This window comes from Dasypus novemcinctus, chromosome 29 (genome assembly GCF_030445035.2).
Source record: "Dasypus novemcinctus isolate mDasNov1 chromosome 29, mDasNov1.1.hap2, whole genome shotgun sequence".
NCBI classification, from domain to species: Eukaryota; Metazoa; Chordata; class Mammalia; order Cingulata; family Dasypodidae; genus Dasypus; species Dasypus novemcinctus.
The window spans coordinates 22,054,131-22,077,676 of NC_080701.1; the positions used below are offsets into that span (position 1 = coordinate 22,054,131).

The window sequence follows — 23,546 nt, forward strand, 5'->3', positions numbered from 1 at the left end:
AATTTTTACCCTGACATTTTAATGTTTTTTTATTTGTAGATATAATCATGGAAAGAGCTTTCAGGAGGGCTGGAAAGAACTGGTGGCTTCTAGCTTCCTACATTTCTTTACCCATTATTGTCACAATAATAATAGTTGTGAAATGGATTCGTTTGAAAAAGTTATTCAACAAGGAAGAGGAATCCCTAAGTAGCGAGTAAATTGAATTTGTATTCTAAAGTTAAACTTTGGTGACATTTTGAGTGTAGTCATATGTAAGGCAATATGATGAGCAGCAACAATACTGTGTATTTTACAGGGATTTTTAGTACTACATCAATATCTCATTTAATTATGTGAATAGTCAGTAATATCCCCAAACTAAAACATCTTCTTTCCCTTAATATGATGTATTTGAGACACATCCATGTTGACTATGTATCAATAATTTGTTCTTTTTAAGGTATAACTTTATGAATATGAGGTATATTTGACAAAATAAACTGCACATACTTTTATCGTATAATTTGATATATTTTGACAAAAGTAACATACATAGAAACAATCATTACAATCAAAATTATGAATTTATCTGTCAAAAGAATTTCCTTGGGCCCCTTTGTAATCTCTCCTTTCTGCTTCTTCCTCCATATCCTTTATCACTGGCTACAACTCTGCTTTCTGGCACTATAGTTTAGTTTGAATTTTCTAGAATTTTATGTAAGTGGAATCATTTAGTATATACTCTTTAAAAAAAATAACTTTTTATTGTGGTAACATATTGTTTTAGCTTGACAAAAGGGGTGCTGATGCAAAGTACCAGAAATGTGTTGGCTTTTATAAAGGGTATTTATTTGGGGTAAAAGCTTACAAGCTTCCAAGGCCATGAAAAGTCCAACTCAAGTAACCATAAGAGGTGCTTTCTCATCAAAGTCAGCTGCCATGTGATGAAGCAAGATGGCGGGCGATCTCTGCCTTGTCTCTGCCTCACCCCCAGGCTTCCTCTCTCAGGCTCAGCTATCTGCTTTCTTTCTAATTTCAACTGCAAGCTCTCAGGCTTTCTGTCAAATGGCAGGGTCAAAAATAGCAGAGCTGTCTCTTTCTGTATGCCTCCATTTTAAAATCAGATTCAGCAAGAGCACATAAACTTAACCTGAGTCATGCCTCACTGAGGTAGTCCGAGTTGAAAAAGGCCTCATCCCTGTAAGAGTGGTCCAGCCCACGAACATAATCTTTTTCATTTTGAGATTCATAAAATAATTTCAAACTGCCACACATAAACACAACTCAAATGTTCCCATTTTAACTACTTTCAAGTGTTCAATTTAGTGGTATTAATTACATTCACAATGTTCTATTACCGATATCCATTACCAAAACTTTTTCATCATTGCAGAGGAACTCTGTACCTAATAACCAAAACTACCCATTTCTTCCACCCAAACCTCTGGTAACTGTATATTCTTTTAAATTTTGTCTGAATTCTTTCATTTACCTTAATTATTTTGAGATACATCCATATTCTTTCATATATTAGTAATTTCTTCCTCTTTATTGCTGAAATATATTTGGTTGTATGAATATATTATAATTTGTTTATCCATTAATCTGTTGATGTATGTTCAGGTTGCTCCCAATTATTATAATAGCTCTTATTCATAAAGCATCTGTTGACATTCATGTATAAGTCTCTATGCATACATTTGCTTTCTTTATCTTGAATCAATATAAAGGGAATAGAGGGTAATATGTAAAGTGCATGTTTAACTTCCTGGTTTAGTTTTTTTTCTCCCATTTTTTGTTATAGCAGTTGTAGGTTTACATAAAAATCATGTAGAAAATACAGAGTTCCTATATACACCCCCTTACATACAGTTTTCCCTATTAATGCATTGCATTACTGTGGTAAATTTCTTACAAGTGATGAAATAACATTATTATAATTATGCTATTAAATATAGTCCATACTTTAATTCTTTTACTAGTAACATATATACTAGGTAAAATTTCCCCTTTGATCTACTTTCAAATATATAATTCATTCGTACTAATTACAATTCGTGTTACCATCCACCATCCATTATCAAAACTTTTCCATCATCCCAAACTGCTGAGAGTTGCTATTCCAAGTTAGCAACCCCTGCTGTGGGCTGCTACTCTAAGTTAGCAACCTACGAGGACCGGGCGGGCTTCCACGGCTCGGCGGTGAACCCCTAGGCCAACGCGTAGGCCTAGGTTCTCCAGGCATGGGGGACGCACGGTAAAAACCACGGAGACAGCCTGTGAGAATGAGCTAGTCCAATTTATTGCGGAAATACACTTGATTATATAAGGTCGGGTCAAGGGAGGGGTAGGAATTGGGGCGGGTAAACTACGGGGCGGTAGTGGATAGGCGGAACTGTGCAGGCAGCTATGAAGTAGGCGGTGATTAAGAAAGGGGGCAGATTATGAGTTGGCTAAGTGGACGGGACTGGCGGGAAGGATAGCAACGGCTGGAAAAGGGAGATAACAAAGGCTAGGAGGAGGGGTGAAGGGAGGCAGCAACAATTGCTCCTTTTGTTTTATAAAAAAAAAGGTGTGAGAGAGTAGAGGGATGGGCTGTGGAGGGTGAGAGAAAAAGAGGGCAGGATTGACTGGCGATGGGCAAATGACATATCATTTGGCCAGAATGTATGCATAGCCCTTAGGGTTGGTGCGTGCCGGTGCTAGACGAAATATCTAACATGATGTTGCGCACGCTTTTTTGGGGTGGATAGCGCTGTGGCTAGCTTAACTGCGAAGAATTCTCAGACGTATAGCAATAAAGGGGGGCGGAGGGTGCACCCAAGCCCTTTACGCCGAGGGAAGCGAACCCGTACCGACGGCTAAAGTCAGAGAGCTTCACAGCAAGCAGCTTCACAGGCGGGATGTACAGTGGGAAGGGGGGTGAGGACGTGGTCGAGATTGAGGAATGGAATCAGAGGTAGCAAGACGTTGGTAATGGATTTGAACAAATGAGGAAAATACACTGTCAGCATGATCTTTGGCAAGGCGGATGATTCGTCGAATGGCCCAAGGACCAACGGTGAGACCTAGGATGATGAGCAGAACTGGGGTTAGTAACGGGAGGAGATAGGGGAGGAGGGGCTGCAGGAAGCCCCAGGAACCAGCAGTTTGGGCTCGTTCAAGTCGGCGTTGGTTGAGACCTTTTTCAAGTTCTTTTAAGCTGGAGTCTACTAAACCGGTATAGTTGGCATAGACGCAGCATTCTTCTCCTAGAGCTGCACATAGGCCACCTTCTTTGAGGAGGAGGAGGTCAAGGCCTCGGCGGTTTTGCAGGACAACTTCTGAAAGGGAATTGAGGGAGTCTCTAAGATATTTGACTGCATCTTGGAGGTAGATGATATCAGAGTCTACTGCTTGTCTGAGGTTTTGGAGGGCGGAGGCTTGTGTGGCTAGGGCTGCAACACCAGTGGCAGCTCCAGCTGTAGCTAGGAGGGAAGTGACAGTGAGTACAGCAGTAATAGGTTCGCGTTTGTGGAGGTAAATAGCTTCTTGAGTGTGGTCAAAGGCTTCAAAGAAATGTAGAGGAGAGTGATAGATGACTCGAGGCGTGAAGAGGATGAGAGCACACATTTCTTTGGTCTTGTTAAGTGTGGCAACAGATAAGCATGGGGTAAGTCCGGTGGAAGAGCAAAGCCATTGGGTGGTGTTTAGAGGAACTAAGTATTTGGCAGAGATGTTTGGGGAGGTATAGTTGGTACAGGCAGTAAGGCTAGGAGTGTGGGAAGAACGGGGGTGAATGCATAAACCTTTGGAAGAGATGTGCGTAAAAGTGAGTGGGACATGAGTAGATTGATTCCAATTGCAGGAAGAGGGGGAATCGTCGGTGGAGGAAGTAAAGAGTGGTGAAGGGATAGCAAGTGGATCATAGAGGGGGAGGCTGGGGGAAAGACACAACCAGCAAGAGCGAGTGAGGTTGGGGTGGGAGGCGTTGAGAGAGGAATAGGAGGCGTTTAGGAGTTTGAAGTAGGGACTAGAGGGGATGAGAGGATGTGGTTGTATACCTGAAGCGGGGGGGGAAGTGGGGCTTGTAGAAGGGACGACGGCAGCCGAGGTGGAAGAGATTTTGAGGGGAGTAGATGAGGATGGAAGAAGGTGAACAGTGGGTGAGGGAGGAGGGTTAAGGATGTGGTTGGGACCAATAGCAGAGGGTGGGGTGGAGACAACACGCTTTTGGATTTCAAACAAAGCGCCACGATCATAGTTGCTCATATACAACCGGAGTCCATAGGGGCGAGCGGCCAGCCATGTATCGTCGTTTGGGTTTTTTACTGTCAGCGAAATGAAGTCCCAATGGGAATTGTTGGCTACTTGGAGAGAGAGATACGGGTCTCTGTTGGGGGCGCCGGACCATCCATGGGCCATGGTCACACATCCCCAAGAGGGACAGTAGAAGTGTGATGGGTCATGACAACCTCGAGCACTAGCAGGACAGATGTAAAAACCAGACACAGGGTTAAATTGAGGGCCAAGGAGACGATTGTTTCGAGAAAGCAGGCATGCTGTATTCCCGCCTCGACAGGATGAGGAATGGTGGAAGCCTACTTTTGCTTTTTTGATGTTACTCACTTGGCATTCGGGACGGAAGGAAATTCCAGCAAGAGGGCAGACGTGCGTGAAAAAGGAGGGAGCGACACTAGTAACATTATAAGCGAGAACACGTTTTTCTGGAAATGTCTGCAGGGTCCAGTTGAATGGCTGATGGGAGGAGGAGCTTTGGGCAGAGGAGGCTAGAGACAACATGAGAATGAGGAGATGGATGAGGTAGGGGAGGGTAGGGGAACAGGAGGCGGGGGTATGAACAGAGCGGGCTCGTCGGAGGAGTTGGAGAACTTGGCGTTCGATGGGGTCATCATCTTCAAGGGAAAGACGGCTTAGGCGGCGGGCAAAGAAACGTTGTCGACGTTGTTCGCGGCGAGAAAGAGCTGGTGTGGTTCCCATGGACGACGGTGTCGGAGAGGTAGACTCGGGTGAATTTACCTGGGGGCGTATAGTGGTCATGGGAGAAGGACGACGAGAGGTGAAAATGCCAATTAAAAGTAGAAAGGCGACAGCGAGGAGGAGGCGTTGACGGAGGTTCCAATCTGTTGGGGCTGTAGCTGCGAGGCAAACAGCTGAGAAGATTGTTAAGAAAATGAAAATTACAAGAAAGAAGCAGAGTAAGAGTGGGTGCGAGGGGAGCTTGAGGAGCATCTGCACTGAGAGTTCTTTTCTGATGAACTATAAAGCACGTTTTGGTGAAGGTCAGGCACTTTTCAACGGTGGGTTGAGGTAGCAAAGGCTTTTCTTGTGGAGTATGCAGAGTTGGGTCCTTTGAGAGATCTGTAATGACAAAAGAAGGAGAAGAGAGCCCTCATAGAGGAGGGGCAATCAGCAGAAAGAAACTCGGAGAGAGCACTTATTTAAATATAAGCATTTCAGGGAGGGGCTGGTTGGTGCTGAATTTGAGCGAATGGGGCGACATCTGGGCCTCCGCTGTCAATGTTGTCTCTCACGGAGGGCATAGGGTACTTATCATTAAGGGGAACCTTGGGGTCGGTGGCAGGCCTGATATAGCGCCCAGGAACCCAGAGTGGTTGTGGCTCAGAGTCTGGGAAGATACAAGCAAAACCTCTCCCCTGTGCTAGCAAGGGAGCCGGGTCCTGCCAAAGATTTGTGGCAGGGTCTTTCCAGTGAACAAGAGGGACTTGCGAGGGTTGCCACATGGGTCCCCAATGTTTGTGGGTTGGGGAAAGTCCCTTGTCATCGAAGGTCAGGAGATTGTGATGAATAAGGCAGGCAGTGATGACGTCAGCAGGGGCTTTATGGGGGGAGGAAGCTCTTTCCTTTTGAATGAGTAGCTTGAGCTGTTGGTGAGTGCGCTCAACAATTCCTTGCCCTTGTGGATTGTAGGGGATGCCAAAATGGTGTGTGATGTGGTACATTTGTACGAAGCTGGCAAAGGTGGCACTGCAATAGGCTGGTCCATTGTCGGTTTTGAGATCCCAGGGAATTCCCATGAATAGAATGGCTTGTCGGAGTGCTTTGATGCAATGTTTAGCGTTCTCTCCTGTGAGGGGCACGGCGTAGCACAGGTGCGGGAAAGTATCAACTGCAACATGAAGATACTTAAGGCGTCCAAAGGCGCTAACGTGTGTGACGTCAAGTTGCCAGCGGGAGTTAGGCCGTAGGCCGCGGGGATTAGCTCCGCGAGGCTGCAAGGGTCCAAGAGGCAGCAAAGGTGCACATGTTTGGCAGGAGCGCACAAGATGTTTACATGTTTCAATGGGGAGGTCTGGGAAGAGCTTTTGAATGGATCGCGCTGAGAAGTGGAATTGAGAGTGTAGGAGCTTAGCTTGGTTGACAAAGTCTCCCAGTCTTGTTTTGTCAGTGAGGTTTTCTTGAATGGCAACTGGGCATACATGGCGGCCGGATGCTAAAGCGTCGGCGAGGGCATTTCCTTGAGCTAGCGGTCCTGGCAGGCCAGAGTGACTTCTGATATGAGCAATGAACCAGGGTTGTTGCCTTTCTTCAAGCAGTCGCTGTGCAAAAGCGAGTGCTTGGTCAATAGTTAAGTCACTGGGTAGGAAGGTAGCAAGCGGGAGGCTGCGACACACTTGTAAAGTGTATAAGCTGTCTGTGAAGATGTTAAGAGGCTGGTCCGGGTAGAGATTGAGGACTGCGGCGACAGCTAAAAGTTCACCTGTTTGGACAGAAAAGTCATTAGCAAACACCAATTGTCGTGGCTTAGGTTCTCTTGGCGTATATATGACAGCAGCGAATGCCTTTTTTGAAGCATCGGTGAAAGCAGTGATGGCAAAAGGAATTGGCTTTCTTGTGGGCAGCGGATGGAACGGGTTGGAAAATGCTAATTGAGATACCCCTTGTAGTAGTGGATGATGCGGATAGTGATTGTCAAAAGAGCCACGAAAGAATTCTATTAGGCTTTGCATTTGGGCATTATTCATGATGAGAGAGGTAACTTCTTTTGCATCAAAGGGCCAAACGATGGTGTGTGGCGGGACGCCGTATGTTTGTATGGAGAGAAGTACTAAGTCAGTGGCTAATGTGATCCAAGCCCTTGTAAATGGGCAGATTTTTGGGAGTTTACTTTTTGACGTGTGTAGAAAAAGAAGAGGACCATCTTGCCATAGGAGACCCATTGGGGTGACTGGTGTTGGCAAAACTAAGGCAAGGATTGGGAGATCGGGAGAGAATCGCTCTAGGCGGCATTGCTGGAGTGCAGCATTTACTTGTTGGATGGCTTCTTTGGCAGCTGGGGTGATGGGGCGAACGACTGCAGCGGATGGACTGCACTTAGTCTGCAGGAGCTCGAAAAGGGGTTGCATTTGCGCTGTTGTGATGGGGAGTGCTGATCGAAGCCAATTGATTTGTCCGCAAAGCCGTTGGAGCTCAGTCAGCGTCATGTGATCAGAAACATGGATTTGCGGGCTGGTGGGCCGAATATATTGATGAAAATGAAAGCTTAAGAACTGGAAAGGTGGCTGGGGGTTGACTTTGTCAGGTTGCACTATTAATCCAAGACTTGAAAGGTTTGTCGTAACTGCAGAGAGTAAATCATTGAGAAGTGTGTTAGAACTTGCTGCTAAAAGGAGGTCATCCATATAGTGGATGATGTATGTGTGCTCTGGATGGAACTTAGAGCGTAGCGGCTCAATGGCATGATTGACATAGAGCTGACATATAGTTGGACTGTTCCGCATGCCTTGTGGTAGTACTCGCCATTGGAATCGAAGCGCTGCGCCCTGATTGTTGGTGCGTGGGACTGTAAACGCAAATCGTGGACAGTCTTGCGGGTGAAGAGGGATAGAGAAAAAGCAGTCTTTGATATCGATGGTGGCTGCATGAAAATGCTGAGGGACTGCAGTGGGATGCGGGCAACCAGGCTGAGGTGATCCCATTGGCTTAATATGTTTGTTAATTTCTCGAAGGTCATGAAGGAGGCGGAACTTGCTTGTGTTCTTTTTATTGATGACGAAGACTGGCGAATTGTAGGGACTGGTAGACGGCTCAATATGCCCTGCTTGTAGCTGTTCTTCGACGAGGGCAGAGAGAGCTTGCAGTTTATGAGTTGGCAAGGGCCACTGCTCGACCCAGATGGGCTCCTCTGTGTCCCATTCCAGAGGGATAGGGTCAGGTCTTGAGATGGGAGCAGTGGCCCCTATAAGGGGGGGGGGGGCGGCGCAGCTATGAAGGCTTCTGTGGTGATTTGAGCTTTTAGCTGGCTGAGTACATCTCTTCCCCACAGGATGGTTTGGACTGAAGAAAGGATGAGTGGACGAATCTGGCCTTCGTGACCTTCTCGGTCGCTCCAATGCAGAGGCTGGGAGGTTTTCCAGGAGGTAGCAGCTCCCGTGGCGCCGATGACTTGAGGGCCGGTTTCGAGGGGCTAATGATTGAAGGCGGCGATTTCAAAGGGAATACAAGAGATTTCAGCACCAGAGTCTAAGAGCCCTTTAAGCCATTGTCCGTTTATTTTAAGCTCTAAGGAAGGTTTTTGGTGACGTTTGATAGGCATTGTCTACATTAAGGTTTTGGAGCTCTCTGGAGGGCCTCTTGGGGGAGGGGCTGAGGCCTGCCCCGCTGGAAGTTTAAAGGCTGGGAGATACGTTGCGATGAGCGGCAATCGCGGGCCCAGTGATACCCCTTGCCACAGCGTGGGCATGGTGTGGGGGGGCCTCTTGGTCTGTGCAGTGCTACAGCAGGGCGGGGAGCTGCCTGTTGAGGGCACTCGTGGACAAAATGACCGGGCTGACCGCATCGAAAGCAGGCAGAAGTGGAGGCAGATGACACAGCCATGGCGGAAGCGAAGGCAGCAGTAAGTGCTTTAGTCTGTGGGTCAATATCTCGACAAGCCAATACCCATTCATGTATTGGCTTATCACGGATAGGAAGAATAACGGCCCGGAAGGGTGCAAGGCACCCATCGAGAATGAGTTCTTTTGCTAACACAAACTGAGCATCTTCATTAGTAATTTTCCGCTGGCATGCTTCTAAAACGCGTGCGACAAATGCTGGAAAGGTTTCTTGCGAGTCTTGAAGCATTTGCGCAAATTTGGTGGACTGCTTGGTAGAAACTAAAGAGAACGATCGCTGGACAAGAGCTTTTACTCGGTGCCAAAACCCTGGATCTATGTTTATATAAGAACAAGGGTCAGCATTGTTGTTAATTCCTGTGTAGGCGTCAGCTGGATCTTGGATACCCGCCTGGACATTTTCTACCACTTGCTTATCAACAGCTACTTGATAGTAAGCACGCCATTCAAGGAACTGGCCTGGCGGAAGGATGGAACGGGCTAGAGAAATCCAGTCATAAGGAAGAGCAAGTTGAACCCCTAACTCTTCTATTAATTGTTGGACATATGGGCTACCTATGCCGTCTTCTTTAACAGCTTTGCGAAGAGTTTTAACTTCTTCGGCTGTGAAGGGAAGCCAAGTCTGAGGGCGTTGCTGCGTGGGCAGCGGGTTGAGCGGGTATAGCTGGGGGGCGGGAGAATGTGCTTCGCTAGAAGCAGGTGGGGAGCTGCTGCCATACGGTGGTGGCGAGGGATGAACGGTAGCGGGAAACAGATGAGAGAATGATGGCTTAGCAGCGTTAAGGCGGCAACAAACTGGCGGCGGGATATTTTTGGGCGCTGGACAAGATGGCGGAGCGGCGACGTCACTTTTAGGCGCCTGCCAAGATGGCGATGTAGTTATGTCATTTTTGGGCGCCGGCCAAGATGGCGGCGAAGTCACGTCACTTCCGGGGGCCGGCCAAGATGGCGGCGAAGTCACGTCATTTCCGGGGGCCGGCCAAGATGGCGGCGACATTATGTCCGGGGCAGGGCCGGAAGATGACGAGACAGGGAGGGGCGGGTAAAGGTGAGAGGAGGCGCCTTTGTTCCCGCCGGCGGGCTCGGACATAGGTGAAGAAGAAGCCGGAAGTGTGCCATTTTGGGCAGAGGTGGAAGAAAAAGGAGAAAGTCCGCTATTTTGAGGAGCTACTGAAGCGGCTTCTGCGGGCCGTGGGGAGCGCGGGCGGGGAGGTTCGCGCTCGAGAGCGGCGGCGAGGTGGTCAGACAGAGAATTTGGGTCGCCAGGATCATCGGGCTCATAGTCATTGGGTTGCTTAACTGATTTGTTTCGGATGGCTTCTGACGGTGCACCAAGGAGGCAGGCGCGTATGGCTACTAGAGCAGGCAGCAGGCCGTGCGGAAAAGACCGCTTTTCATGCTCTATGGTGGAGGTGACTCGATCTATGAGTCGAGAGTATGTGTCTTGGCTCCAGAGCTGGCAGGTGGCGAGCCACGGATTAAGAGGGAGTAGCAGGTCCCAATATTTTTGGAGCTGTTTTGGGGAAACGCGGACTCCATTGGTATCAAGCAGGGCAGCTAAAAGCCGAACCTGAGGGGTATGGTGTGAGGAGAGAGAGGTGCCCATAGTGGGAGAAGAAAAGACGGCGATGGGGTCCCTACCTGGAGAGCTGAAATGGTCGCCAGTAGACAGCAGCAGCAGCAGCAGAGAGGGGCCGGAGGGCGGTGGAAGGAAAGGATCCCGGGCAAGCCCCCTGCTGAGAGTTGCTATTCCAAGTTAGCAACCCCTGCTGTGGGCTGCTACTCTAAGTTAGCAACCTACGAGGACCGGGCGGGCTTCCACGGCTCGGCGGTGAGCCCCTAGGCCAACGCGTAGGCCTAGGTTCTCCAGGCGTGGGGGACGCGCGGTAAAAACCACGGAGACAGCCTGTGAGAATGAGCTAGTCCAATTTATTGCGGAAATACACTTGATTATATAAGGTCGGGTCAAGGGAGGGGTAGGAATTGGGGCGGGTAAACTACGGGGCGGTAGTGGATAGGCGGAACTGTGCAGGCAGCTATGAAGTAGGCGGTGATTAAGAAAGGGGGCAGATTATGAGTTGGCTAAGTGGACGGGACTGGCGGGAAGGATAGCAACGGCTGGAAAAGGGAGATAACAAAGGCTAGGAGGAGGGGTGAAGGGAAGCAGCAACACCAAACAGAAACTCTGCACTAATTAAGCACTAATTTCCCATTCCTTCCCCACACTCTGGCCCTTGGTAACTTGTATTCTGATTTTTCCCTCTATGAATTTGCTTATTCCAACAATTTCCTAACAGCGATATCATATAATCTTTGTCCTTTTGTTTCAGCCTTATTTCAATCAACATGAGGTCTTCGAGGTTCATCCATGTTATGGCATATATCAGAACTTCATTTCTTTTTATGGTTGAATAATATTCCATTGTATGTACTTACCACATGTGTTTATCCATTCATCTGTTGATAAATGGTTGTGTTGCTGCCTTCATTTGGAAATTGTGAAAAATGCTTCTATGAACATCAAACTGTAAATATCTGTTTGAGTCACTGCTTTCAATTTTTGGGGGCATATACCTAGAAGTGGGCATGCTGGGTCATATGGTAATTCTATACTTAATGCTATTAGGAACTATCAAGCAATTTTACACAAATGGCAACATGATTTTACATTCCCACCAACAAAGAATGAATGTTCCTGTTTTTCCACATACTCTCTAATACCTGTTACTTTTTAAAAAGTTGTAGCTATTCTAGGGGGTATGAAATGGTATCTCATCTTGGTTTTGATTTGCATTTCCCCAATGGCTAATAATGTTGGGCATCTTTCTGTGTGCTTTTCGGTCATTTGTATACCTTCTTTGGAAAAATGTCTGTTCTAGTCTTTTACCCAGTTTTTAATTGGGTTGTTTGTCTTTATTGTTGGTTTGCATTTTTTTAATATATTATGGATATTAAACCCTTATCAGATATATAGTTTTCAAGTATTTTCTCCTATTCTGTAGGTTGATTTTTCACTTTCTTGATAATATCCATTGATACACAAAAAGTTTCTAATTTTGACGACGTCCCATTTGTCTATTTTTTCTTTTGTTGCTTGTCCTTTTGATGTAAATATAAGAAATTGTTGCCTAACACAAGAACCTGAAGATGTTTTCTGCATTTCTTCTAGACATTTCATTGTTTTGGTTCTTATATTTAGGTCTTTGATCCATTCTTGAATTAATTTTTTTTGAATGTTGAAAGGTTGTTATCCAGTTTTCTAGCACCATTTGTTAAAGAGACTGTTCTTTCCCATTGAATGGACTTGGTACCCTTGTAAAAAATGTAGTGGCCATAGATATGACAGTTTATTTCTGAACTATCAGTTTGATTCTATTAGTCTATATGTCTGTCCTTATGCCACACAATGCTGTTTTGATTACTGTGGTTTTGTAATATGTTTTAAAATTGAGAAATGTCAGTCTTTCAACTTTTTTCTTCTTTTTCAAGATGGTTTTCGCTATTCAGGGTACCTTAACCTTCCATATAAAAATTGATAATTGGCTTTTTCACTTGTGCAAATAAGACCATTGAATTTTTATTGAGATTGCATTGAACCTGTGAAATGCTTTGGGTAGAATTGACATCTTAATACATTTAATCTTCCAATCCATGAACGCAGACTGTTCTTCCATTTATTTAGTTTTTTTAATTTCTTTTAGCAATATATTGTAGTTTTCCATGTACAAGTCCTTTACATTCTTGACTAAATTTAGTCCTAGATATTTAGTCTTTTATTTGCTATTGTAAGCGGAACTTTTTCCTTATGTCCTTTTGACATGTTCCTTACTAGTGTTCTAGAAACACTACTGATCTTTTTTAAACAAATTGATTTTATTGATACATATTAATAAAGCATACAGTTTATCCAAAATGTACAATCAATGGTATTTGGTATAATCCCATAGTTGTGAGTTTTTCACTTTAATCATTATTAAAGTATTTTCATTATTTCAATAATAATAATAAAAAACAAACAAACAAGAAAATTCCTTATCTCTCCATCTTTTTGTTTCCCTTGTTGTACATAGCTGCTATTTCTGGCTCTTTTTGCACAATTATTTATTTGTTTATTAAGCAGTTTTATTAAGGTATGTTCACATACCATATGATCTATCCAAAGTGTATAATCAATGACTTTTTTTAGCTGTTAAAAAGTCCTTTATTGTAAAATTTTAAAATAAATAGAAAAATAGATCGAAAGAAATTACAATTTTAAAAGGAAGTGCAAGGCCAGATTAGATTTAACATAATCAATTATAAAAAACAGCATAGTAACAAACATTTATAAATATAAATAATAATTCAAATATAATGGAAATTAATATAACATAATTCTAATTTTTATATTACAGCTCTAACTATTGGACATAATAATCTCTAAGAATGAAATAAATTATTGGTTTAGTTATTTAATTTCCATTTAGGCCATAATTCTTTCTATATAATTGAATTCCTTTTTGGGAATACTTCACATCTTATTGGAATGAATTACAGCAGATAACAGTTTGCCAACTCATAATTTTATGAGGCAGAAAAACTCAAAATCTTGTTCAACAGTAGTCATGCTAAATAGTTATTGATCTAGATAATTTTAATTAAAGAGTATGAATAAGAAAAGGTTAAAGAAAAGTTAAGTATCCAGAAATTTATTTCTTCTCCAGTCCTCTTCAATTAAAAGCAAATGTTTATTTTGTATGAAAAATTGCAGACTACTAATGATAGGAACAATTTGCCAGTTGCATTGAGTAATTATCGTTCATATACTATAATGTTATTTTACATTTATCTGGTCTACTCCAGCTCTTTTTTGGTTACTATTTGCATGAAATACCTTTTTCCAACCTTTCACTTTTAACCTGGTTGTGTCCTTACATCTGACTTGGGTCTCTTGTAGACAACATATAAAATGGCTCATATTTTTAAATCCTTCCTATCAATCTATGTCTTTAGATTGGGGGGTTCAATCTATTAACATTCAGTATTATAACTGTAAAGGCATTACTTACTTCATCCATTTGTCCTTCAGCTCTCTGTTGTCATATCGTTCTACTGTCTTCTTATCCTTTATTTACCCTTCCTAATAATCTTCATTTCTAAATTCTTCTCCAAATCTCCCATCCTTGTTTTTTCCCTTTCAGGCTACAACACCCCCTTTAGTATCTCTTTAATATCTAGTCTTTTGTTAACATAGTCTATCAGTTTTTGTTTATCTGTGAAGACTGTGAACTCACCCTCATTTCTGAAGCACAGCTTTGCTGGATACAGAATTCTTGGCTGGCAGTTTTTCTCTTTCAGTGCCTTAAATACATCATACCACTTTCTTCTTTCCTCCTTGGTTTCTTAGTTTTATTGAGTTTCCCTTGTGTGTGATGCTTTGCTTTTTTTTTGCTGCTTTCAGAATCCTGTCTTTATCTCTGATATTTTTTATTCTGAATAGTAGGTGTCTGGGTAGGTCTATTTGGATTTATTCCATTTGGGGTACATTGTCCTTCTTGGATTTTAATATTTATGTCCTTCATAAAGGTTGGGAAGTTTTTGGTCATTATTTCCTTAAATATTCTTCCTGCCCTTTTCCGTTCTCCTTCTGGGACACCAATAACATGTATGTTTCTGCATTTTGTGTCGTCATTCAATTCCCTGAAACTCTGTTCCAATTTTTCCATTCTCTTCTCTTTCTGTTCTCATGTCTTTCCAGTTCAGATGTTCTGTCTTTGAAATCATTAACTGTCCTCAAGCAATTCAAACCTGCTCTTATGTGCCTCTAATGTATTTTTAATCTTTTCTACCATGTCTTTCATTCCCATAAGGTTTGTTACTTTTCTTTGCTGTAACAATTGTTTCAAATTGTTCTTTTTGCTCTCCCAGTGTCTCCCTGTTTCTTCCTAAAGAAGTGTAGGTAGTTTGTGGGCTTCTAGGAATTTGTCCTTTTCATCTAGGTTTTCTACTTGGGTGACATTCAGCTGGCAGTTCATAGTATCCTCATTAAATACTTTTTATTTCTGTGGAGGCAGTAGTAATGATCACCATTTCATATCTAATTTTAGTTATTTGTTCTTCTCTCTTTTTCTTTTTGTCAGTCTAGCTAAAGGATTTTTATTTTATTTTATTTTATTGATCTTTTCAAAGAATCTACTCTGGGTTTCAATAATTTCTCTATTATTTTTTTTAATCTGTTTGTTTTCATTCCAATCTTTGTTACTTCCTTCCTTTTGCTTTTTTTTTGTGTTTAGTTTCTTCTACTTTTTTCTAGATCCTCCAAAGGTGGGGTTTGGCCTCTGGTTTGGTATCCTACATTTTTTTTTGTTTTTTTTAAAATGCATCAATTTTATTGATACTTATGAATAAATAATAAATCCATCCAAAGTGTACAATCAGTGTTCAGTATAATCACATAGTTGTGCATTCATGACTTCAATCATTTTTAGAGCATTTTCATTATTCCAATAGTAATAATAAAAAATACAAAATAAACTTATCACCTCTTATGCTTTCATTGCTGTACATAACCGCTATTTCATTTCCATCTCCTTAGTTTGTTTTATATATTGTATATCAACAATATCACCCATATTCATATTTAACATGAGGTTTCACCATGTCATACAATTCCATATTACATTTTTAAGCTTTCCTTTTAGTAATACACATGATCTTGGACTTTCCCTTTCAACCACGATCTTACCAATAATAGCTCAGCGAGTTACAAACAACATGATGTACTTTCACCATTTCTATTATTTTCCAAAGATTTACAAACAAAATTTTTACCAATTCTGCACATATTAACCCTCAGCTTTCCATTCTCTGCCCTCATTCTATCTTCTGGTGAAGATAATTGTTAACTCCACAAGTTTACACAATGAGTTTATTTAGTTCATAAAGGCACAATCATACAGTTTTTGTTCTTTTGTGTCTGGCTTGCTTCCCTTAACATAATGTTTTCCAGTTTCATCCATGTTGTCATATGTTTCACAACTTCATTTCTTATTACAGCTATATAATATTCCATCATGTGTATACACAATTTGTTTAATCATTTATCAGTTGATGGATACCTGGGTTGTTTCCAAATTTGGCAATCGTGAATAATGCTGCTATGAACACTGATGTGCAGATGTCTGTTCATGTCATTGCTCTCAGTTCTCCTGGGTATATACCTGGCAATGGTATTGCTGGGTTCCACGACAAGTCTATATTCAACTCTTTTAGGAGCTGCGAAACAGTCCTCCACAGTGGCTGTACCATTCTATATTCCCACTACCAGTGAATAAGTGTTCCTGTCTCTCCACATCCTCTCCAACACTTACAGTTTTCCAACTTTTTAATAGTGGCGAGTCTAATAGGTATGAAATGATATCTCATTGTAGTTTTGATTTGCATTTCCCTGATCAGTAGAGATGTTGAACATTTTTTTATGTGTTTTTTTCACCATTTGTATTTCTTTGGACAATTGTCTTTTCAAGTCTTTTGCCTTTTAAAAAAATTTTGTTTATTTCTCCCGTCCCACGCCCCCCTTGTCTGTTCTCTGTGTCCTTTCGCTGTGTGTTCTTCTGTGTCTGCTTGTATTCTCATTAGTTGGCTTTGGGAACCAATCCTGGACCTTCCAGAGTGGGAAAGAGGGATCATACTCTTGAGCCACCTCAGCTCCCTGATCTGCTGTGTCTCTTATCCTTCCTCTGTCTCTTTCTGTTGTGTCATCTTGCTGCACCAGCTCTCTGTGTGGGCCAGCACTCCTGCATGTGGCAGCACTCCTGTGCGGGTGGTACTCTATATGGGCCAGCACACCATGTGCGCCAGCTTGTCTTCACCAGGAGGCCCTGGGCATTGAAGTCTGGACCTCCTATATGGTAGGTGGGAGCCCAATTGCTTGAACCACACCCACTTCCCTCTTTTGCCATTTTTAGTTATTTGTTTTATTTTTTATTTTTAAAGATTTATTGATCTATTTATTTATCTCCCCTTCTCCCCCCCCCCCCAGTTGTCTGTTCTCTGTGTCTATTTGCTGCGTCGTCTTCTTTGTCTGCTTCTGTTGTTGTCAGCGGCACAGGAATCTGCGTCTCTTTTTGTTGCGTCATCTTGTTGTGTCAGCTCTCCGTGTGTGAGGCGCCATTCCTGGGCAGGCTGCATTTTCTTTCGCGCTGGGCGGCTCTCCTCACGGGGCGTGCTCCTTGTGCGTGGGGATCCCCTATGCGGGGACACCCCTGGGTGGCAGGGCACTCCTTGCGCGCATCAGCACTGTGCATGGGCCAGCTCCACATGGGTCAAGGAGGCCCGGGGTTTGAACCGCAGACCTCCCATGTGGTTGGCGGACGCCCTAACCACTGGGCCAAGTCTGCCATCCTCTTTTGCCATTTTTAAATTGGATTTTTTGTCTTTTTATTATTGGGTTGTAGCATCTCTTTACATATCATGGATATTAAGCCCTTACTGGATATGATTGTCAAATATTTTCTCACACTGTTGGCTGCCTTTTCACCCTTTTGACAAATTCCTTTTAAGTGCAAAAGTGTTTAATTTTGAGGAGGTCACACTTATCTATTTTTTTCTTTTGTTCCTTGTGCTTTGGGTGCAAGGTTTAAGAAACTACCATCTACCACAAGATTCTGAAGATGTTTTCCTACATTTTCTTCTAGGAATTTTATGGTTGTCATTTTTATATTTAGGCCCTTGATCCATTTCGAGCTACAATTTGTGTAAGGTGTGAGATAGGGGTCCTTTTTCTTTTGGATATGGCTATCCAGTTCTCTCAGCACCATTTGTTGAATAGACTGTTCTGGCCAAGCTGGGAGGGTTTGATAGCCTTGTCAAAGATCACTTGCCATAGATGTGAAGGTCTATTTCTGAGTTCTTCATTTGGTTCCGTTGGTCAGTCTGTCTGTCTTTATGCCAGTACCATGCTGTTTTACCACTGTAGCTAAATAATATGTGTTGAAGTCAGGAAGTAAGAGTCCTCCAAATTTGTTCTTTTTAAAGATTTTTTGGCTATTCAGTGCCCCTTATCCTTCCAAATAAGTTTGATATTTGGCTTTTCCATTTCTTCAATAAAGGCTATTGAGATTTTTATTGGGATTGCTTTGAATCTGAAAATCAGTTTGGGAAGAATTGACATCTTAACAATATTTAGTTTTCCATTCCATTCCTTGAACAAGGAATATCTTCCATTTATTTAAGTCTTCTTCTGTTTCCTTTAGCAATGTTTTGTAGTTTTCTGAATATAGGTCCTTTATGTCCTTGGTTAAGTTTATTCCTAAATTTTTGATTCTGTTAGTCACAATAATAAATGGAATTTTTTTTCTGATTTCTTCCTCAGATTGCACATCAATAGTGTATAGAAACGCTATTGATTTTTTGTGTGTGTTAATCTTGTATCCTGCCACTTTGCTGAACTTGTCTATTAGTTCTAGTAGCATCATTAATTTCTCAGAATTTTCTAGATATAGGATCATATCATCAGTGAATAGTGAAAGTTTTACTTCTTCCTTTCCTAGTTGGATGCCTTTTATTTCTTTGACTAGCCTAATTGCTCTAGCTAGAACTTCTAGCATAATATTGATTAACAGTGGTGACAGTGGGCATCGTGGCCTGTTCCTGATCTCAGCAGGAAAGATTTCATCTTTCATCATTGCTATAGGTTTTTTTTTTTTAATTATTTATTACATTATTACATTAAAAAAATATATGAGGTCCCATTCAACCCCACTGCCCCCGCCCCCCACTCCCCCCACAGCAACACTCTCTCCCATCATCATGACACATCCATTGCACCTGATAAGTTCATCTCTGAGTATCACTGCACCCCATAGTCAATGGTCCACATCATAGCCCAGACTCTCTCACGTTCCATCCAGTGGGCCCTGGGGGGATCTACAGTGTCCCGTAATTGTCCGTGAAGCACTATCCAGGACAACTCCACGTCCCGAAAACGCCTCCACATCTCATCTCTTCCTCCCGTTCCCCACACCCAGCAGCCCCCATGGCTACCGTTCCCACACCCATTCCACATTTTCTCTGTGGACATTGGATTGGTTGTGTCCATTGCACACCTATGTCAAGTGAGGGCTTAGATTCCACATGGGTACTGGATGCACTCCTCCTGCTTCTAGTTGTAGACACTCTAGGCTCCATGTTGTGGTGGTTGACCTTCTTCAACTCCATGTTAGCTGAGTGGAGTAAGTCCAATAAATCAAAGTGTAGGAGCTGAAGTCTGTTGAGGCTCTGGGCCTGGGTGTCATATTATCAGTCCAGAGATTCAAATCCCCTACATATATCTTAAACCCAGCACCAACTACAATTCCAATAAAGTAGCATGCAAGTCTTGTGAAAAGAGATCCCCTCTGAGTCCAATTCCATCACGCAGAAACACCAGCTCCAAAGAAGGGCCATCTGTCATGGCAGTGAACCCCTTCTGCCATGACCATGGAACCCGTGGGTCTCTTTATCCCTCAAAAGAACCAATACCTGGGGTTGTATCTACCTTATCTGTCTCTTAGACTCTGTTCAGTTGTACATAGGGGTATTCTTCTGACAACCTCCAGACTCTTTTTTAGAGACTCACAGCCTTATAATCTCATTTCTCCTTTCCATTTCCCCCTTACATTAGGTCAAACTGCTTCCCGAAGTCATGTTATTATATGTAGACAGGTATATTCTGCTGTTCCGCATTGAATCTTTAATTCAAGGTCATTTTCTAGTTGCTTCTTCAGCTGGTATGTGGTAGTGATCCGTCGGTGCCAGGGAGGCTCATCCCCGGGTGTCGTGTCCCATGCTGGGGGGAATGCATCACATCTACACACTGAGTTTGGCTGTGAGAGTGGCCACATTTGAGTAACATGAAGGCTGTCAGGAGGAAACAGTGGGCTCTTGATACTAATGGCTACACTTTTGAGCCTATACACCTGCAATAAGAAGAAGGCCTAGAGTAGCATTGTGCTATAGGTTTTTTATATGTGCACTTTACCATTTTGTGAAAGTTTCCTTCTAATCCTATATTTTGGAGTGTTTTTTATCAAGAAAGTGTGCTGTATTTTGTCAAATGCCTTTTTTGCATTAATCAAGAGGATCATGTGATTTTTTCTTCTTCAATTTATCAATGTGTTGAATGCCACCACCACCCCACCCCCCCCCCCCCCTTTGCATACCTGGAATAAAACCCACTTGATCTTGGTGTATAATTCTTTTAATGTGCTTTTGGATATGGTTTGCAAATATTTTATTTAGGATTTTTGCATCTATATTCATTAGGGTTATTGGTCTGTATATTTCTTTTTCATAGTATCTTTCTGGTTTTGGTGTTAGGGTCATATTGGCTTCATAGAGCGAGTTTGGTACATTCTTTCCTTTTCAACTTTTTGGAAGAGCTTGAGCAAGACTAGATCATGTTTGAATGATTGGCAGAATTCATCTGTGACATCATCTGGTCCAGGGTTTCATCTTAGGGAAGTTTTTTTGTTGTTGTTGTTGTTTTTTAACAATAATTTGGTTTTTATTGCATAAGCAAGAAAGCTTTTACAGCCAAAAACCCTTCAATTTTACTAACTCTTCACTTTACAACAAAATAGATACAGAATATTCATACAAGTTGTGGGAGCATATACACTAACATTCTAGAAATCAAGATATGTACATTATATATACATTAACTACATTTACTGTAAATAGAAATATTTTCTAAAAAAATGAGAACTCAAGTTGTGGTTTCTGGCTCGTCACAGACCTAACTTCTCAGCAAGCACATCTGTGCAGATAAATGCAGATATATGTCTATAACTTGAAAAATATACTTTGCTTTCCTGAGGCATTAAATGCTGCCGCGTCTATAAATAACTACTATTTTGACTTAATTTTGCACCACGATAAACTGGTCAGGCACACGGGGGCCCTGGAGACACTTGCTTGTCTGGGGGCCACCGTCAGTCGGATTAGACCTTAGAAATGCTGGCAGGGCCCGCGAGCGAGGCCGGCCAGGCCCTGGCTGCGCACTCTCAGCCCCGGGCTCCTCCTCGCTGCCTGCTCCCGCGTCCTGGGAGGAAGTTTGGTCTGTGGTCACAGCTGAACTGATAATTCAAGCACTGAGCATACACACGTGGGGGGGCGCGATGAACGTGGCCAGCTGGGCTCAGGTGACAAGGCCAGGCCCGGGGCAGCGAGTGGGGGCGGCGTTCCGCCTCCAGCGTGGCCGAGCAGACGCCGCGCAGGTTTCGTGGGCAGCCTGCCCGAGGGCGGGGGAGGGCTGCGCGCCTCCTGGGAGTGCTGCGGAAGCTGGACCTAGACGACGGCAGGCTCCACGGGGCTCCGCGCCACGTCTGCCGCCGTCCTGGAGAAACAGCTGTCTGCACCGGGGACAGGGCAGAGGAACCCTTCCTTAGGTGTTTCCTTCACGCTCATTTCTCCCAATACAACGCTGAGGCCAAACCCAAAAGATAGGAGCCCTGTAGCTCCAGGGTCATATCTGGGTCAAAGTCAGGAGGGAGAAAAGACAGTTTTTTCGATGGTGAAGCCCTGGTAGAGCGAGCGATGCAGCGTCCCGGCCGCGGAGGGTGGCATGGCTCTGGAAAGCCTTGGGCGCGATTTCTGGTGCGTGTACAGCAGACAGTTTGAGTGCTGACTGGTGCTTTTCGCAAAACTAAGGCCTGAGATTCGAGGTAGCAGTACAGTAACGAAGTCTGAAAGTTTGGGAATGAACTGGAAAAAAAAATCAGTTTGATGCATGATCTAGAATTACAGGCTTAGACCCCTCTGTAGTCTAGTGTGACTTAAATCTACATCAGGGCCACAGCGGTTCAAAGCAGCTCGTGGGAGTCACTATGAATAGTTACTTCTGCTACTCAGAACTGAACATATGTACTTACAATCTGAAGCTTTCTTTGACTTTGTTTTCTCACAGGAGTAGTTAATGACATCTAAAGGGTGCAAACTCTAGATGTGTCTATGCAGCTTGGGAGGGTTTTGATGGCTGTTTCAATCTCTTCACTTGTGATTGGTTTGTTGAGGTCTTCTCTTTCTTCCAGGGTCAGTGTAGGTGGTTTGTGTGTTTCTAGGAATTTTTCCATCTTGTCTATATGGTTTAGTTTTTTGGCATACCATTTGTATTAGTCAGCCAAAAGGGGTGCTGATGCAAAGTACCAGAAATCTGTTGGCTTTTATAAGTTATTTGGTAGTTATTTGGGGTAGAAACTTACAATTACCAGGCCATACAGCCTCACCAAAGTTTGTTGCCACCTTTCGGAGCAAGATGGCTGCTAGTGTCTGCAAGGGTTCAGGCTTCCTGGGTTTTTCTCTTCCCAGGGCTTGTTTCTCTCTGGGCTCAGCTGCTCTGCTTCCTCTACAAAGCCAGCTGTAGACTATCGGGTGAATGGCTCATCTCTCTTCCTGAGGCCTCTGCCTGTGTTTAAAGGAGACTTCTCTGCATCCTCATGTATCTGCTTCTCTGTGTGTTTACTTCCCTGGGCTCCAGCTCAAAAACTCCAACCTCCCTTCTCTGCAGGGTGGTTTCTCTGTGAGTTTCTGCCCACCAAGGGGATGGGAACTCAATATCCTACTGATGTGGCCCAATCAAAGTCCTAATCTTAATTTAATCACATCCAGAGGATCAGAACAGTTTACAAACATAATCCAATATCTAGTTTTGTAATTCACAAACAATGCCAAACTACTACAGCCAGTAAGAATTTTTTTTTGGGAAATGGGGGAAAGGAACAGAGCTTGCTGAGAGATGGAATAGAAGGACAGAACTACGCACTGAAATTTGATGTGCGTTTCTGTAGGCAGAGAGAGTGGATTTTGGCTTGTGGGCTCACCTTTTAAGCTATTAATTATTCCTCCCCTTGCTAATGCTAAGGGAAGGGACCCCAGCTATTACTGGTTACCCCACCAATGGTGGGTGCCAATAGTGAGGCACATTTGGTGTATCCGGGGCCTCCCCTTGGCCCCAGAAAGAGTCTTAACTGGAACCTCAAGGTCAAGGTCAAGGTCTTGGCAGGATCTTGCAGACATGTTGTCTGTCAGCCATGCTGTCCAATGGCCATGTTTTGGCTCATCTTCTCATTGTTTCCCTGTAGTAACCTGCCTCAACTTCCCTCTCAGAGAGTTCACACCCTTATTCTTAAGAGGGTGCTGAGGGATGATGGTCATTCCTCTGTAGTTACTTCCTACTGCTTAGGGCAGTAGTCCCTACCTGGCATAAACTTCTCTGGCTATTATATTGAGGTTGAGATAAGACAGGTCTGGCATCCTGGTTGAAACTGGATAAAATCCTCACATGACTAATAAGATGTTAATTCTGTAAGAAATAAACTTAATTAGAAATTTTGAAGATACATGGTCCTATTAAAAGGAAAGAAGATGGTGGTAGGCAGGCCCCAAAAGGGGGCCAGCCATGACATACTGGACCACGAGAGTGAGAAAGACCAGGTGCTTTTAGAGGCTGCATCCTCCCAAAGTTGACGGGAAATGGCATTCTTCCTTGAATTCTTTTATTCCATTGGTTAATTTTAGGGAACTTGGGTACTTCTGTTGATTAACAAAGCAACTAAAACAATTTTATTAGTAACAACTTTGCTGAGTTTTTCTGCTTTTTTTCAGCAGCTGAATTATTTCCACTTGTGAATTATACATCAAATTAAACTGTAAGATAGTATTGACAATTAAAGACTCACTTTTAGGTTACCT

At 43.3% G+C, this 23,546-nt stretch overlaps 1 protein-coding gene across 6 annotated transcripts in view; it reads left to right on the forward strand.

Moving 5' to 3' along the window:
* ADAM32 (ADAM metallopeptidase domain 32) overlaps window positions 1–23,546 on the forward strand; it is a 269,013-nt gene that overhangs the window by 209,871 nt on the left and 35,596 nt on the right. For 4 of the 6 annotated variants that reach the window (XR_011647754.1, XM_058290128.2, XM_058290129.2 and 1 more), the window contains one exon: window positions 40–196. The exons of the other annotated variants lie outside the window; for them this stretch is intronic. Coding sequence is in view for 3 of the 4 variants with exons in the window: in XM_058290128.2 (XP_058146111.1) it covers window positions 40–196 (157 nt within the window). In the remaining variant the exon portion in view is untranslated. The remainder of the gene's footprint in view (window positions 1–39; window positions 197–23,546) is intronic. 6 annotated transcript variants of the gene reach the window in all.